This window comes from Electrophorus electricus, chromosome 12, assembly GCF_041902795.1.
Source record: "Electrophorus electricus isolate QZ-2024a chromosome 12, ASM4190279v1, whole genome shotgun sequence".
NCBI lineage: Eukaryota > Metazoa > Chordata > Actinopteri > Gymnotiformes > Gymnotidae > Electrophorus > Electrophorus electricus.
Genome location: NC_137508.1, coordinates 23173823 through 23189317, shown reverse-complemented (window position 1 = coordinate 23189317; position 15495 = coordinate 23173823). Strand labels below are relative to the sequence as shown.

Below are 15495 nucleotides of genomic sequence, written 5' to 3'. Positions count from 1 at the left end.
CGGGGCTGTTCGCCCCCTGCGCAGTATGAAACAGCCCGGCCCGGGGCTGTTCGCCCCCTGCGCAGTATGAAACAGCCCGGGGCTGTCTGCCACCTGCGCAGTATGAAACAGCCCGGGGCTGTTCGCCACCTGCGCAGTATGAAACAGCCCGGGGCTGTTCGCCCCCTGCGCAGTATGAAACAGCCCGGGGCTGTTCGCCCCCTGCGCAGTATGAAACAGCCCGGCCCGGGGCTGTTCGCCACCTGCGCAGTATGAAACAGCCCGGGGCTGTCTGCCACCTGCGCAGTATGAAACAGCCCAGGGCTGTTCGCCCCCCTGCGCAGTATGAAACAGCCCAGGGCTGTTCGCCCCCTGCGCAGTATGAAACAGCCCGGGGCTGTTCGCCCCCTGTGCAGTATGAAACAGCCCGGGGCTGTTCGCCACCTGCACAGTATGAAACAGCCCGGGGCTGTCTGCCACCTGCACCTGGGGTAAGGCATGCACTTGCTTCCCGGAGTCTAACACAAATTACACGTCTCTACATGTTGCAATGTGTTGGTAACGTCTACACAGTCACTACAGTGCAATGCACAGTTTTAATTGTTTTTTTTTTTTGTTTGGTTTTTTTTTTGGGTCAGAATAAATTAATTTAATGTTTGCATATTTTTGCTAAACAGCAATATATGGCCATGTAGCCACACCTGCATGCATCGTCTGTCGTGTTTAACGTTTGTCCCAGTGACCACGCCTTTGATAGCGCTAGTCGTCTAACTTTACCTCAGGTGTAAGTTCACTGAGGATATCGCGCTTGGACCGCTCCGTCGTCCTTTTAATCGCCCGGAATAATGGCCGACCAAGGACTGACGGATGACGCCGCGGCTGCCGCTTGCAAGGACGGGAATCCGGTTACAAAAGTGAGACGACTTTACTTGTAAAATTCAAATGCGACAGACTTAGCTAGCTAACTAGCTGAGTAGATAGCTACTGTCTGCTAACACGACCGTTGCCAAATAAGGTCTTTTCTAGCTAGATAACGCTACCTAACCCTATCTGGTTAATTTCCCCTTAATGTTACTGCTTGGAAAAGTCGTAGTTAGATATTTAGCCAACAGCTTTCCCCGGTTAGTTGGGTAATAAGTTTAAAATGTCGCTATCTAAACTTGCTACCTATTTTAGCAAGCTATTTTTAAATGTCTACTTGCCGGTTGCCTTTCCACTCCAGTCTTGGCTCTCTAGGTTAGGTTAGCCGAATGGCTGGCAGAGTAAATGGCTCCAGGACACCAGTGAGGTTTTCTTTCTTGGTTTTTGGGGTGTAAAACGCCAGCTCAGCTAACCTAAGGTATCCCAGCTGGGTTAACTACAAGGAGTGGTGTGAGGGCCACGTCCAGTTGCCGGGATTTCCCTTCAGCTTCCCCGCCGCAAAATGTGGTAGTTGTGGTGTTATCTTATTGACGCCAAATTCTCACAAATATTGAGCTTGTTCAAAATAAATAGGATCTTAGACCTGTTAGAACTGTGTCCTCTCGTAAATGTAACATATGTATTTACCCCGGTCCCTAACAAACCGGTTCTTCTTGATTTAAGGTGAATTGTCTGGATGATTTGCAGGAAGCGTGGAGCGGTACCATGGGAAGGACGTGGGGCCTCTAATGAATTACAGCACTGCAGTATAAAGTCATGTAATGTTGGTTGGTTTTGCTTCTTCTCTTCTCCCACACACAGGACTTCATGATGCAACAGACAATGCTGAGGGTGAAGGATCCTGTGAAATCTCTGCATTTTTACACAGGCATACTTGGAATGACGTGAGTATCTGCCATAATCCAGGGTTGGAGAGTGTCGGTGAAGTGTCGACATTGTGCCGGTGTGATTAGAGGATGTCCAAATGCATTTTAATAAAAAGAACATTTTTCAAGCGTTACCAATCTTATCAGACTGCCCTCTGGATGCATTGAGGGTCATTCAGATTTCTGTGACTTTGTTTTGAGTGTTTATTGTTAGAGTGCCCAAACAGGTGTGTTAAATTCATCTGCTAGTACGTTTCAGTCCTGACAATTGCAGTTTTTTGTTTGTTTGTTTGTTTATGATCGATTGCATAAAATATTTACAGTGTTTCTGATGGACTATATGAAGATCAAAAGATAAAGGCTTAGTATGTAATAACCTTTCATAGCACTGTGTGCATTAGTGGGCTTCTGGCTAAATATTAACCATTCAGCTGAGAGAGCTCCTAGTTTCAGCATGAACTTTTGGGGAGAGAGAAATCCGTTTTATAGGTATTCTGATCTTGATGGGCTGTTGTCCCTTAATCTGCTTTACCAGACCTCCCATTGCTGCCTACCGGAGCATGAGAATATCAACAAGGAACAGCATGTACATTTATAAAGCCTTAAAGATCTAAATTTAATGTGACAGAGTGAGGGGTTTAAATGGGCCCCTTGCATGGAGCTCATGAACTGACTTATGCAGGAGCACCCCAGCCCGTTTATCTTTACACACTTCATACCAGCCAAAATAATCATGGCGTGTGCAGATATTTGACTGTAGTCCAAAACACTTTTTGGCAAACACTTTTCCTGCCTTTCATAGAAGAAAGCTTGGATTCCCCAAGCACGTTTCACATGTTCTGAAGGACATGGCATCGGTTTGAATGCCAGCTCTGCATTGCACACTCTCAAAGTACTATAACAGTTGTGAAAATCTCTTTGTCATGGAAGAATTATTATTATTTTTAAGATAAAAGGTGGAAGCCTTTCAAATCCTTTCTGTCAGTCAAGATATCTCTCCTCTCAAATGGCAGATGTAATGGACATCCCTCTCTCCCTACTGCCCTCTCCCTCCCTCGCTCTCTCCTTCCCCCAGCCTGTTGCAGAAATTTGATTTCCCTTCCATGCGCTTCTCTCTCTACTTCTTGGGTTATGAAGATAAGAAGGAAATCCCTGTTGATGTCAAGGAGAGAACAGCGTGGACCTTCTCCCGCAGAGCCACAATCGAGCTCACGCAGTGAGTGTGTAGGGCAGTGACTACGCATACAACACTCACGAGGAGGCGGCATGCATGTGTACTCTGAAACTGTCGATTGGACTGCTGAACCAAATTGGATCCTGTAGGGGGGGGGGGGGAAGACTCATGTGCAGGCCAAAAGTTACTTTTGCCCATACATTAATCCACTAGCTTCTGGTTCCCCAGGCAAAGGAATTCTGCTTTTGGGAAAGTGGATCATGACTGAGGATATATTTGTTTGTCTGTTTCCCTAATAAAGACCCACCCCTATTTTTGAAAAAAAAAATTCCCCCCTCCTTTTATTTTTTGGCAGTAACTGGGGTTCGGAGACGGATGAAAGCCAGTCCTATCACAATGGAAATTCGGATCCTCGAGGATTCGGTGAGTACTCCTGTGAACAGTCACATCTGCTCTGATCCTTGATCCCTCACTTTCTGCTGCACATGCACTTTAGATTAAGACTTCATGATGTAGAACTTGTCATGACTTCGGTCAAGTGTGTAAGTACACCAAAACAATTCGGGGATACAGTGTTCATCTGATCTGCTTTGCAGCATTGCTTTTGTGGTTTAAAAAATTGAGGTTTCATCTAAAATCAATTTTTTTTTTAATCTCTGTGGAACATCTATTCTGGTATTAATTACTAGTGTCTGTCATAATTACAGTGAACCCAAATAAAGGAGTTGTGTGACTAGTACTTTTAGAGAAACTCTTTTCAGTTCCTCTTGAGGACCCATATTCCAAAGTCCATGAGAATTGAGCCTGACCTCCTGGTTTGTGGATGTAATACTGGTGTCCTGGCAAGCTCTCGACGTGTACGTCTGTGTGCGTGTTTTCTAGGCCACATAGGAATTGCTGTACCAGATGTTTATGCGGCTTGCAAGATTTTTGAAGAGCAGGGGGTGACCTTTGTGAAAAAGCCAGACGATGGTGAGGATCTTCCCTGATCTGTGGTGTTTGGTGATCACACAATGTTTCTGAGCTTTGCGTGTCTTATGGGAACATTTCAGGAGCTGGTGTTGTAGATTTGGTTTTGTGAAGCAAAGTGTAATATCCATCAAGCAGTTGAACATCGCGGAAGTCCCTGTTAATCTACACACAGCGCCATCGTTACATTATTACCTAACTGCATTATTTTAGACAATGAGCACAAAATTGTATTATTTTAGCAAAGTTTGTTTTGGATAAGTCATATGCCCTGCTGCTGCTGTTAAAAAAAAACAAAATTAGCTGTTTGTTTTCTACCCATTCATTCTTTCTTTTTTGCTTACTGTCTGTCTCATAGGTAAAATGAAGGGTCTGGCTTTTATTCAGGACCCCGATGGCTACTGGATTGAGATTCTTAGCCCCAACACCATGATGTCCATCACCTCTTAAAAGAATCATACAGTCAGCTAATGGGCAGCTTCAGAGAAGATGAGATGTGTCCGTAATCCAGAGGGCGATCGAAAAAGTGTTACACTTCTCTCTCACCAAACAAGCGTCTGTGAGATTACAGAACACATGATTGGAGAGACCATAACAAAATAGCTGGTGCTCAATAGACAAGACAGCAGTGCTCAGCTGCTATAGCTTAGGGATCACTGCAAATTGGACATTAATTACGACACTGCCTAACATGGCAGGTATGACCTTATATGAGAGAAACATACAAGAATACTTTTAAAGTTATCATTGGCTGTTCCCATTATGTTTCAGAACAATCAACAGTGTTGTTTTGTTTTTGTTTTGTTTGAGCTAATATAAAGAACTCCTATTCATATTGTAACTACTATATTAATACTAGCTGTGATCATTAAAGCCAAATGCTGCTTGTAAAACTAATGCTTATTTATTGACATTTTGTGTCATCATTGACTCAAGTCAGTGGTCACCTATTTAGTCATGATGCCTTGACTCTTACTTCTACCACTGGCTTATTGTGACTGCAGGCTTACTTGTATGGGAAAGCAGTTTTAACATTGTTCTGACTAGATTTAATAGAAAATCTAATATAATTTACTTTTTTTTTTTTAATGAATTTTTACTAGTAATAATTAATGACTTCTCCTAGTCATGTTAATGGGGGGGAAGTGTTAATTCAATTTTTACTAGTAAAAATGCAATTCTTAATTTTATTTTCACTAGTAAACATTCAAGTTTGGATAGCAAGAATTTAATTTTTGCTAGTGAAATTTACATTTTTCATACCAATAATTAATTTTTTCTGCTGGAGAAAGTTAATTTTTACTAGTGAACTCAATTATTTTCACTAGTAGGAATTGTTAGTATCAAACGAAAGTCTTGATAATTTTTACATGCAAATTAAATGTTTTATATTTTTACAAGTACAAATTTAAATTTTTGCTTGTATCGGCCCGAGCGGACGATCGACGGTGACAGACGTTTATTGACACATAACGGTGGCACTCACGCATAACTTGAACGGCGCACATTGACGCCAAAGGTACCGTGAACAGAGGCGATGACCGACAACCAAACACGCCTACAGCGCTTTAAATGCAGAGGACGTAACGCGACCAAAGCAGGTGTAGGTGTGTGCTAATCAGCGTGGGCGTGGTTACACGCCAGACACAACTCCCACTGCACGCTTTAACACGTGACGGTGAGAAGGCGCCGTTGCTAGTATAAATTCAGTTTTTACTTGGAAGAATTACATGTTTACTAGTATGAATTACATTTTTGCATGTAATAATTCAATTACTGATATCAAATAATTTTTACATTAGAATTCAATTTTTGATGCACATTTTATTTTACCATTAATTTTAATAGGGAAAACATTTTACTAATAAAAATTCAGTTTTCAATAGTAAACATTCAGTGTTCACTATCAGGTTGCAAAAATAAACTTGGAAAATGTGGTGGGGATTTTTTTGTTGTTGTTACGGTAACAAATTAGATGGCTATAGCTACCACAAATCCTGAAGCTGTGGCTAGTATTGAAGCTACACAAAAATACCAGGGTCGAACAACTACTCCACATACTCTGCCATCTTCTAAAATGGGCAAGAAAACAAACGTTCTTGTTGGCATTAGCTGCGTTGAAAGGATGTACCTACAGGCTAAAAAAGCATGTTAATGTGCACATTAATCTCATGCACATAATCCACAAGAAATAATTTATACAAAAATACATTTTTGGTCAAAACCTTATAACAAACCATCACAAAACGATGTTCCAGACATTTGTTGTTTTTTGAAGCAACGGAATATAGCTTTTAGAGTCATTAAATGCTTTGGACATCATAGACCTATAACAAGTGTGAACAACTATGACTTGTTACATTTCTCTAGAAAGATGCATTTCACACCAAAACACGTTTAATGACTTTTGGTTACATATAAACCATTGAATGCTGAAGAAACTGGTGGGGTTCCCCTTTAATGGTAATGATCAACCGATCAAATCAAAATACGTTCCACAGTCCGTGATGCAGATAATTTCTCAGCATCTGAAAATGTCATTTATACTAGTTGTTATAGGATTAGGGATATCTGTACATATCGTTTGTGACGCTTCAACTGACAATTGGGATGATGTCATTAAAGATATCTTAAAAGATATTTGACTCGTCAAAGTATAATTGTCGATATCTGGAATTGCCTTTCTCATTATCAAGATTGTAAATGCAGATATCCTTAACTGTCATTCTGAATAGTCATAACTGATATGTTGATATGTAAAAATTTAGGGATTGCCAGATGAAACCCATTATTTGTTAAAACCGTTTGCCATATACTCATCCTCCCTCCCAAATTACTTTGAATCTGAAGTCTGCCATTTTCCAAATGAGTAAAGAAATCACAGCAGTCATGATGGTTGGCCACACCGTCGGGGAATACAAAGGGCATCACATTTGTGGTGGAGGAGAAGCAATTACCTGCACTTTACTGATTCTGCCAAGTAGCTGTCAGCACTTCAGGTAATTCAAATTATCATGCACTTTAATTCAGCATCTCCTGCAGTTAGCACTCAGTGCTGTGTTCGACAATTTGAGACATTTCAAAAGGAATGACTCAGCGTATTAGTCATCACAAAAGGAATGACTCAGCGTATTAGTCATTCTTTGAAATTCAAGGTTAAATTAAACTTGGAAACCCTTCTTTTATCACTACCCGATTTCCTTTTTTTTTTCATACCAACACTGAACATTTCTTTTACAAGTCTTGTATATTTCATGACTCTGACTCACTCTCTCCTTCTCTGGCCTCTTCTCCAGAGCGCCCTTTTGTGGTCGTATGGAGAGATCTTCCAATTGCTTTGCAGCTGGTGCTGGTGGAACTCTGAGGCTCCTGCCACACAGGGAGTGATGTCAGCTAAGTGGGTGAAAACGCTTTACGTGGTCGGTTTGTCCATCCAACTTCCTCAGCCCCAAGGGCCTGTCATTGTGGAAATGCCTTTCCCACCAGGAGCAGCACATACTATGACTGAGACTCAAACCTTGCCTCCAGCTTCATGCAGTAGGAAAACCTTCCTGCGTGTGTGTTTGTGTGTGCGTCTGAGAGAGAACTTGTATGTAATATGTAACACACATCACGCCAACTAGTGCTGTCAATCTCTAAACTAGAATCAGTTTGACCAGTTTGTTTGTATTTTCTCTGTTTGTATTAGGCCTTTGCTGATGTACCATTTCTGTGGGCTGTCTTGGAGGAGCAGCATAGCACCTAGTTTATTTACATCTTCTAAAAATATATACAAAAAAACACTAACAATTCACTGAATCATGCACATCTAGTAGACTATTTATTAAGCATGCTAAACAGCTGAAAGGGCTTGTTGCAGCAGGTCAGAAACATTTCAAAGGCAGTGGGGGGTGTTACTCATACAGTGCTGCTCTCTGATAGCAGCATATGGTTGCACAGGGATTCTAGGGTCATCAGTGTGGTTCCATAAACACAAAGAAGCCCTTTACAACATTATGTAAAATGGTTACATATGATTTTGTGAATATATAAGTACTAACTAGCTAGAATGAAAGAAAACGTGTGTGTATGGCTCAGAAAGCGATGCAGAACAGTTTCAATATTTCACCTTTACAGATACTAGCTGCGTATTGAGTAGGCCTGGGTGCTTATTCACAAACGAGGTTTACTTCAGTTTTATTTATGTTTGTTCCTTTGTACCCAACAGTTTCAAAACATTTTTCCTCTTTTTATGTCTGCCAAAGTGTCACTGAACCAAACTGCTTTTAGTTCCTGATTCACTGATGACTGACTGAGACTACATTATGAATGTTGCTGTTGAATATGGTTTATAATCAATTAAATTGATGTAGATAACAGTTATTTCAGCTAGGGAAAAAAAAAACACATACATTGGATTTGTCGCTAATTACTTAGACTGAGGTAAAACAATTTAGCTGAAAGCCAGCACATCACAAGCTAAATTCCCCCAACCTTAGTCATCAAGTTGGTTCTCACCCACCAAATGGCTCTCCCATGTCATACAGCAACTAGCAGCCAAGCAAGCATAGCCGGCACACGAAGCCAAGCACATCTGAACATGCTGCTACCCATGCTCAGAGGGGAGCGCTAACTGCTCTCATCAGCAGACACCAGCGCACACACATCCATGACTGGCTAATGGCTCTGATTTTTTTTCTTCCTTTGGCTCCCAGTCATATACGGCTCTGGCATCAACATGGCTCAAATCAGCAAACCAACAGTGGTTGGGCGACTGCTTTTCTGTTACTCCACTCTTATACTTGTGTGAAGGAACATGTCTATATCTCTGTGCATACCCTACGCATGTGTGTTGCCTGCAAATTCTGTGATGGAACGCATAGCCAACAGAGGGCAGTGCCAGATGTACTTAACAGGATGTACTGTCAACAAAAAAGCCCTGTGCAGCACTGTGATCCCGCACTGTAGCCATATTTGTGTTTTGTGACAGTGGACAGGAGAAGCCAAGTTCTGGATGCAGTGAAGAAGAATATAACATATAGAATATAGCAGTTTACACATTACTTGAGCATCACTGTGGTAAGGGTACACTCCTGGGCAAAAACAAGGGCCAAACCCAAAGTTAGATTTAGTGGTCCTTTCAACAAATACTTAACTAGAATTTTTTTTAAATGCACCTTGCTTAAGTTGCTACCAGATATCCTACTTGGCTCTCAACCACTCAGTATATTCATGACACACAGATTTATGACATGTTGTGATTTTGAAGGTGTGCCATTGTTGGCCTTTTTGCATGCTATGCATACCCACGCACACTGCAGTGACGCACAGATGTTGCTTTCGGGAGTGGCTGTGACGTTCTGAAGATGTTTTGGTGGACTGTTGTCTACACCACTTAGAGGCTTAAGTCCCAATCACCAGCAACACGTTTGGCTCTCAACTGACCCCAAAGCAGCCGGTAGCTCCAGATTTCTAATTATCAGGCATCTGTCATTTACAATTAGCTACTGAACTAGAACTAGTATGTGTGTGTGTGTGTGTGTGTGTGTGTGTGTATGTGTATATATATATATATATATACACACCAGTGTGGATATGGAAATCCATGAATTATAATCCATAAATAGGTAGAAATAGACTGAATTATAATCATTATGGTAAAACAAGCAAACAGTGAAGTCATGAGACTCCTGAATGTGTTGTAGGCCCACACGTATTCAGCAGTGACTTCAGGTGAAGTTGGCCATATTTCTACACTAAGAAATCCACTAAAATGTTCATTCTGGTTATGGCCCCTGGGTGTAATCCATCCAGTTCCATCCAGGGGGCTATGTTCTGAGCACTGCCTTCATCTCTTTATCTGTTCTTTGCAAACTTTGCAGTCGCAAACTTTGCAGTCTCAGAGGAAGTGTACCTCTTTCGTTCGAATAGTAGGGACACACTCCACTAGCAATGAGGTAAAAATCAAGCTAGAGAACAAAAGACCTTTTTTCCCCCACTGTGTCTAAGAAGGCATTATGAATCAACAATACATGCCTTTATATTCCTGTGCTTTTGAAAAGACATGAACCATGACGTGAAACACTACTCGCATGTTTCTGTTCTCCCTCTAAACCCAAGTGCTCTTTAAGCGCCCTGCTCAGCCAAACGATGAGGTCAGAGAGCTATCCCGGGCCAGACCAGTCTAATGGAGACTACATTACCCATCATGCTCAATTGTCCCACCCCACTGGGTCTGTCCTTAGAGACCCACTCTTCATTGAACACATTAAAATGTAAATTGCACAATCGATCATGTACACATGACAAAACACTTAAGGAGTTTATGTAGTAGGTTTGCTAACCAGCATTATATGTGCTAGAGTCACGGTTATGATGATGCTATTATTTTTCAATCGGTTACCGCATAATGTATGTACCTAGTTTGAAATATTCCATCAGGAAAACAATTATTTATGCCTTTTTTCTTTCTTTGCGGCTTAAGTTGATTGGTTTTGCCATATTAATCTCTTTTACAGGTTATGTTGCATGTTTTGCGCCTTGAATATCACCTTCTGTCGAACGCTAAGAAGGTGTCGAGAGCAGGACTGCGTCTGTATCCCTGGAAAAATCCCTACGACTCCAGTTAGGCCCTGAAGACAGGACAGTGCTGTTCTCACTAAAGGGGACCTCATGGGCTTATTTTCAACGTTCATCATTTTATTTATTTATTTATCTATCTATCTATCTATCTATTTATTTATTTATTTATTTATTTATTTATTTATTTATTTATTTATTTATTTATATTTATTTATTTATTTATTTTGGGGGGGGGGGGGGGTCTACTGTAATAGATTTGCATGGTTCAGTGCGATGTACATCTCTTTCCACCCTCCGTCTGCAATGTTCTGTGTCTTTAAGCCTCGCGAGTGTAAAGTGGAGCATGTTGCGACTTTTATTCGATGTTTTAGAGCTACGAACTGGTTAGATAACATTTACATCTACATTTACACAAGCCCTTTGCGAGAATTTGTCTTGTAAACGAGTTCATCTTAGGCTAATACCCGTGCAGTTAGAATTGGTTGATTTCACCATCTCTAGAAATCATGTTAAACACAGATATAAAAATAAACCCGGATATCATGCGGCGGGTTCAGCAGCGCGCTGGTGCTTGACGTGTTTCCGTAGTGTAGCGGTTATCACGTTCGCCTAACACGCGAAAGGTCCCCGGTTCGAGACCGGGCGGGAACAGTTGTTTGCTTGTGTTTTTTTTAAACAGTCGTGCTTGTTTTTTTTAACGTACAGATTTCTAAAAACATAACATAATGCTATAAATGAAGCTAAACAAGTAGCCTGAAACGCCGCAAATTCAGCTGTGAAAACCTGAGTCACTGTAGTGCGAAAGGGTCCCGTAAGGCTAAACTGTTAGTAACAATTTGTCTTTATAACTTTACTGGTTTTGTGGTAATTTTACTGATTCGCCACCAGTGAGCGTAGCAGTTCTTGTATAAGAATTCGTAGTATGCGAAGTAGAGAAAGTTACTTTTGCCTTTGAAGCTTAACTTATTTGTCCACTAGATGGCGCACAACGATAAGCAGTTGCGAGTCCTTCGGCCCTAAATCCAGTCTGAATTGATGCGTCTGTTTCAGTATGTGATATTGAAAATTAAGATTGTATATACATTTTACGTAATATGAAAATGTGAATTCGAGAATACCTGACAGCTTTGAAACGAAAAAAATCGACCACGCAAACTTTGACCACGCACTTTGCGATCATCGTTTTATTTTTATTTCTTTGTGGTTCAGTGATACATTTGGCTGCAAGTGGCAGATTAGATTGCCAGAAGCTTTTGTTTAGTTTAGCCATTTGTTTAGACTTGGTTATTAAATGTTACAGTACTGCCAAAGCGACAATGTACACGTCGCGGTTTTAATAAAAGCTGTGCATGCTTAATTAAACGTGCGTCGTACATTGTAAAAATGCAACAGCACGTGGATTTCTGATGTTTTTCCTGTTTCCCAAATCATTCCCGTTCTGCGCAAACTGCATTTTTTTCACTCCCCCGTAACTGCCAGGAGTACTATTGTCTTTGACCTGTCTAATCCTCGTCCGCCTGCATAATCTACTAACTTTAGACTCCAGTTCCGGGAAGACATGATCGCTACCTATAGCCAAATCAAAGTGCACCTGCACGTGGCTGGCAGGTGCACGTCGTGTGCGGTTGCGTGACCTTGCTTTCGTCTCCTACGCGCGGAGGGACTTCCGCATGGAGAGAAGCAGTCTTTGCCACTACCTGCGCCGGGCGCATCCTCCCTGTTTACTGTCTAGTTTGTGGCAGTTGGTGTTCCTCCGATGAGCGGATCGAACGATGTTTTAGCAGCCCCGCCCGGGCAACGGAGCACGCTCTCGCCCGCGCACTGATCCACGCGCGGCGTTGCGCTGCGCTTTCTGGAGCGTCTCTGTGTCTCGTTATCCTTGCAACAGTACTCACAGTGGAAGCTGCAATTGTATTTTTAACTCGACCACTCCATGTTACTTAACGTCGCATCTTATAAACCGTGTTGACGAAGTTAAATGGATCAAGGCACGAGGTCGCTTCACATTAAGTGCTTTGATAAGCAATGTATCATAGTACCGCTAGAGACCTGTTTACCTTGCAGAATGGGGTCACTTGTAAGTGCTGTAGCAGACTGCTCATCACAATAATACTGAATGTGGGATCCTGCACAGAATATTCTAATTCCCAAATAAGAAAAATAAGATCACTTATGACAAGGGTGCTGCTGCTTCATTTTACGTGTGGCTTCCTCAAAACGTCTATGATTCCCATCTGCAAATTTGTGACCACCAGAACATGTCCAGTAAAGGCCTCGCAGCATGTCTTAGGGTGCATGAAGTGCATTTTATGGAGCAACATGAACATTTATAGATTTCCACTAAAATCCACTGATTGGGTTTTAGATAGCCCTTCTCTCAAATTACCCCTCGTAAACCAAGCATGCCTATTGACACTGGTAACGTCCGGTGTGAGTTGTGTGTGTTGTAATATGATTTAAGGTGCATAAGCCTTTACTTCACTCCTGGGCACATATTAAGCCTTCATATGTCCTTGCATCTAATACCAGACTCAGAGCTCTGGGAGTAATCAGTACTATTTACTATACATACAACTATGTTTCCATGGTAAATTCTATATAAAACAATTATCTGTATTAACGGAAAGGTTATTGCAATGAAATCTGTTTATAATTAGCAGTTAACAGCCAGCAGATTCAACTCTTAATTTGTAACACAACACAAATGTAATTAGCATTTGAAACATCTGAAGGACTAGTTCCGTTTGCTTTAACAGGCCTACTCAGTTGAAGGAAACATCAGACCCTTAAAAAAAAAAAAGTTTAAAAAAAAGTGTCCTTGACCTTGATGTTCGTTGAGTCTCAAAGAAGCAACCAGCATGTTTAGCAGAAATTGAAAATGCAAAATTCACAATAATAATGCATTTTTACATTCAAACATTCATTCCTGTATGGATATTTATTGCTATATAGGTGCTGTATTTGTTGAGAAATGAAACCAGGATAGATTTGAGTGGGATGGATTTAAGTGACAAAAGTACATACATTTTCATTAGAAAATCATCATATTTCTAAAAAGTTGCCAACATGGCATATACACATAAAAAATATTTTATGAAAATCTGTCAAAAAATTAAATACAAGTTAAAATACATTATTATAATAAGCAATTTCCTGTAACCTGTAAAAGTATAGTGTGTATATATATATATATATATATATATATATATATATATATATATATATATATATATATATATGAAAACAACCCCCACATCTTTTCTTCCTTCAGGCCTTGGGTATATGTCCTGGATCTTGGTTGATTCATCCTGGATAGTGGCTCTGACACTCACTAGTCTCTGGCGCCCCTCCTTCCGCTTAGTGTACCGTCTCAGGTTGCTAGATTTGGGACTAAACCCTCCCTGGTGAGGACTTTCCCTGTCTTGATGTCAGTGGCTTTTCTGTCATATGCCATAGGGATGCCTGAGGACTGGCAGGGAATTGGTGTTGATGACTCATATTATTTCCCCCATTCAGCTGACTTCTCAGGCCTCGCCTCACTCTTTCCAGGTATTTGGCTGTAGCTGAGTTTTCTTGAGCCTCTTTGTGATTCCCACTTGTCTGTGGGATACCGATGTACTTGTAGCTGCGCTCAACATCTGTTATTATTACCCTCTGGTAGTGTGATCCCCTCTGTTATAGCCACCTTCCCTCTTCCTGTAACCATACGCCCGCACTTATCCAGGCCGAATGAAATTCTGGTGTCGCCGCAGTATATCCTGGTGAGACGGATTAATGAGTCGATGTCTTATTCACTTCTGGCATACAGCTTGATGTCATCCATGTACAGGAGGTGGCTGATTGTTGCTCCATTCCATAGCCACTCTTGCTAATGATCTCACCGAGGGGTTTCAGGCCTGTGCAGAACAGTAGCAGGGACAGGGCATCTCCTTGGTAGATCGCGTACTTCATGGCGGCTTGTGCTATTGGCTTGAAGTTAGCCTCTAGGGATATCTACAACAGCTCCATTGAGTTCTTGATGAAGGCTTTTAGAGTCCTGTTGATGTTATACAGCCTCAAACATTCCAGGATCCACGTGTCGGTCATTGAATTATAGGCTTTCTTGTAGTCAATCCAGGTGGTGCACAGGTTGATCTGTCTGGTCTTACAGTCTGCCAGTGTAATGGTTACTGGATATATATATATATATATATATATATATATATATATATATATATATATATATATATATATATATATAAATATATATAAATAATTTTACAAACTTCATGCTGCTTTAAGCACAAATGTGTTTTTTGTTTGTTTGTTTTTCTGCATTTAAAAGGTCCCTATGCCGCCCACTGCATGCCTGATATTGTCCTACTGAGTTAAACAAATCTCCTTTTTTTGTAGTCTTTCTTCTGTCAAGAACCATCGTAAATGCAATAAAAGGATCTCAAACCTTTTAAAACGCTGAGAGGTCGAGGCGAACTCTCGTTCTCCCCTACACCTGAAAAAAAAGAACAAAACCACTTATTTTCTAGGGGAAAAAAATGTGGTATGCTCATGTAAGAGTAACAGATGTGTGACACAAAATGATGCTCAGCTGGCTTGTACCGGTCATTCGAATTGATCTAGTGTCTAATTCATTTCCTAAGTTGCTGGATTTATCACTCTCTCTCTCTCTGTCTGTCTGTGTCTGTGTGTGTGTGTGTGTGTGTGTGTGCATGTAAGTGATGAGATGAAAACCAAAGCTGTGGCACCAAAACAAAAGAACTTCTTACCCACCCCCCTTCCACCCCTATCATTACCACCCCAAGTTCACTTATCTAGGAAGAGCATGATCATTTGTAAATAAATCAATCAATTTGTAAAATTATTTTAAACAGTTAACACATCTATAATTGAACATACTTAAGTAACGATGTAAAACTGTGTGGTTGTGTGGGTGGGCAGAACTGCTTGATTCCTTAATAAAATGGTACATAAAAAATAAATTTAAATAAAAATATACTGATTATGTATCATTCTTACTTCGACTACAAA

The 15495-nt window shown here is 40.9% G+C and overlaps 1 protein-coding gene and 1 non-coding gene across 2 annotated transcripts; both read left to right on the top strand.

Annotated features, from left to right (window-relative positions):
* The first annotated feature begins 712 nt into the window (after nucleotides 1–712).
* On the top strand, nucleotides 713–4806 carry glo1 (glyoxalase 1). The gene is made up of 6 exons (XM_027007107.3): nucleotides 713–893; nucleotides 1702–1784; nucleotides 2842–2982; nucleotides 3296–3363; nucleotides 3823–3912; nucleotides 4268–4806. Exons 1-6 carry the CDS (start codon nucleotides 825–827, stop codon nucleotides 4357–4359), a joined length of 543 nt encoding a protein of 180 aa, XP_026862908.2. The 5' UTR covers nucleotides 713–824; the 3' UTR covers nucleotides 4360–4806.
* A 6242-nt stretch (nucleotides 4807–11048) lies between these two features.
* On the top strand, nucleotides 11049–11121 carry trnav-aac (transfer RNA valine (anticodon AAC)). The gene has a single exon. It is a non-coding gene; the product is annotated as a tRNA-Val (tRNA).
* The last annotated feature ends 4374 nt before the right edge of the window (nucleotides 11122–15495 follow it).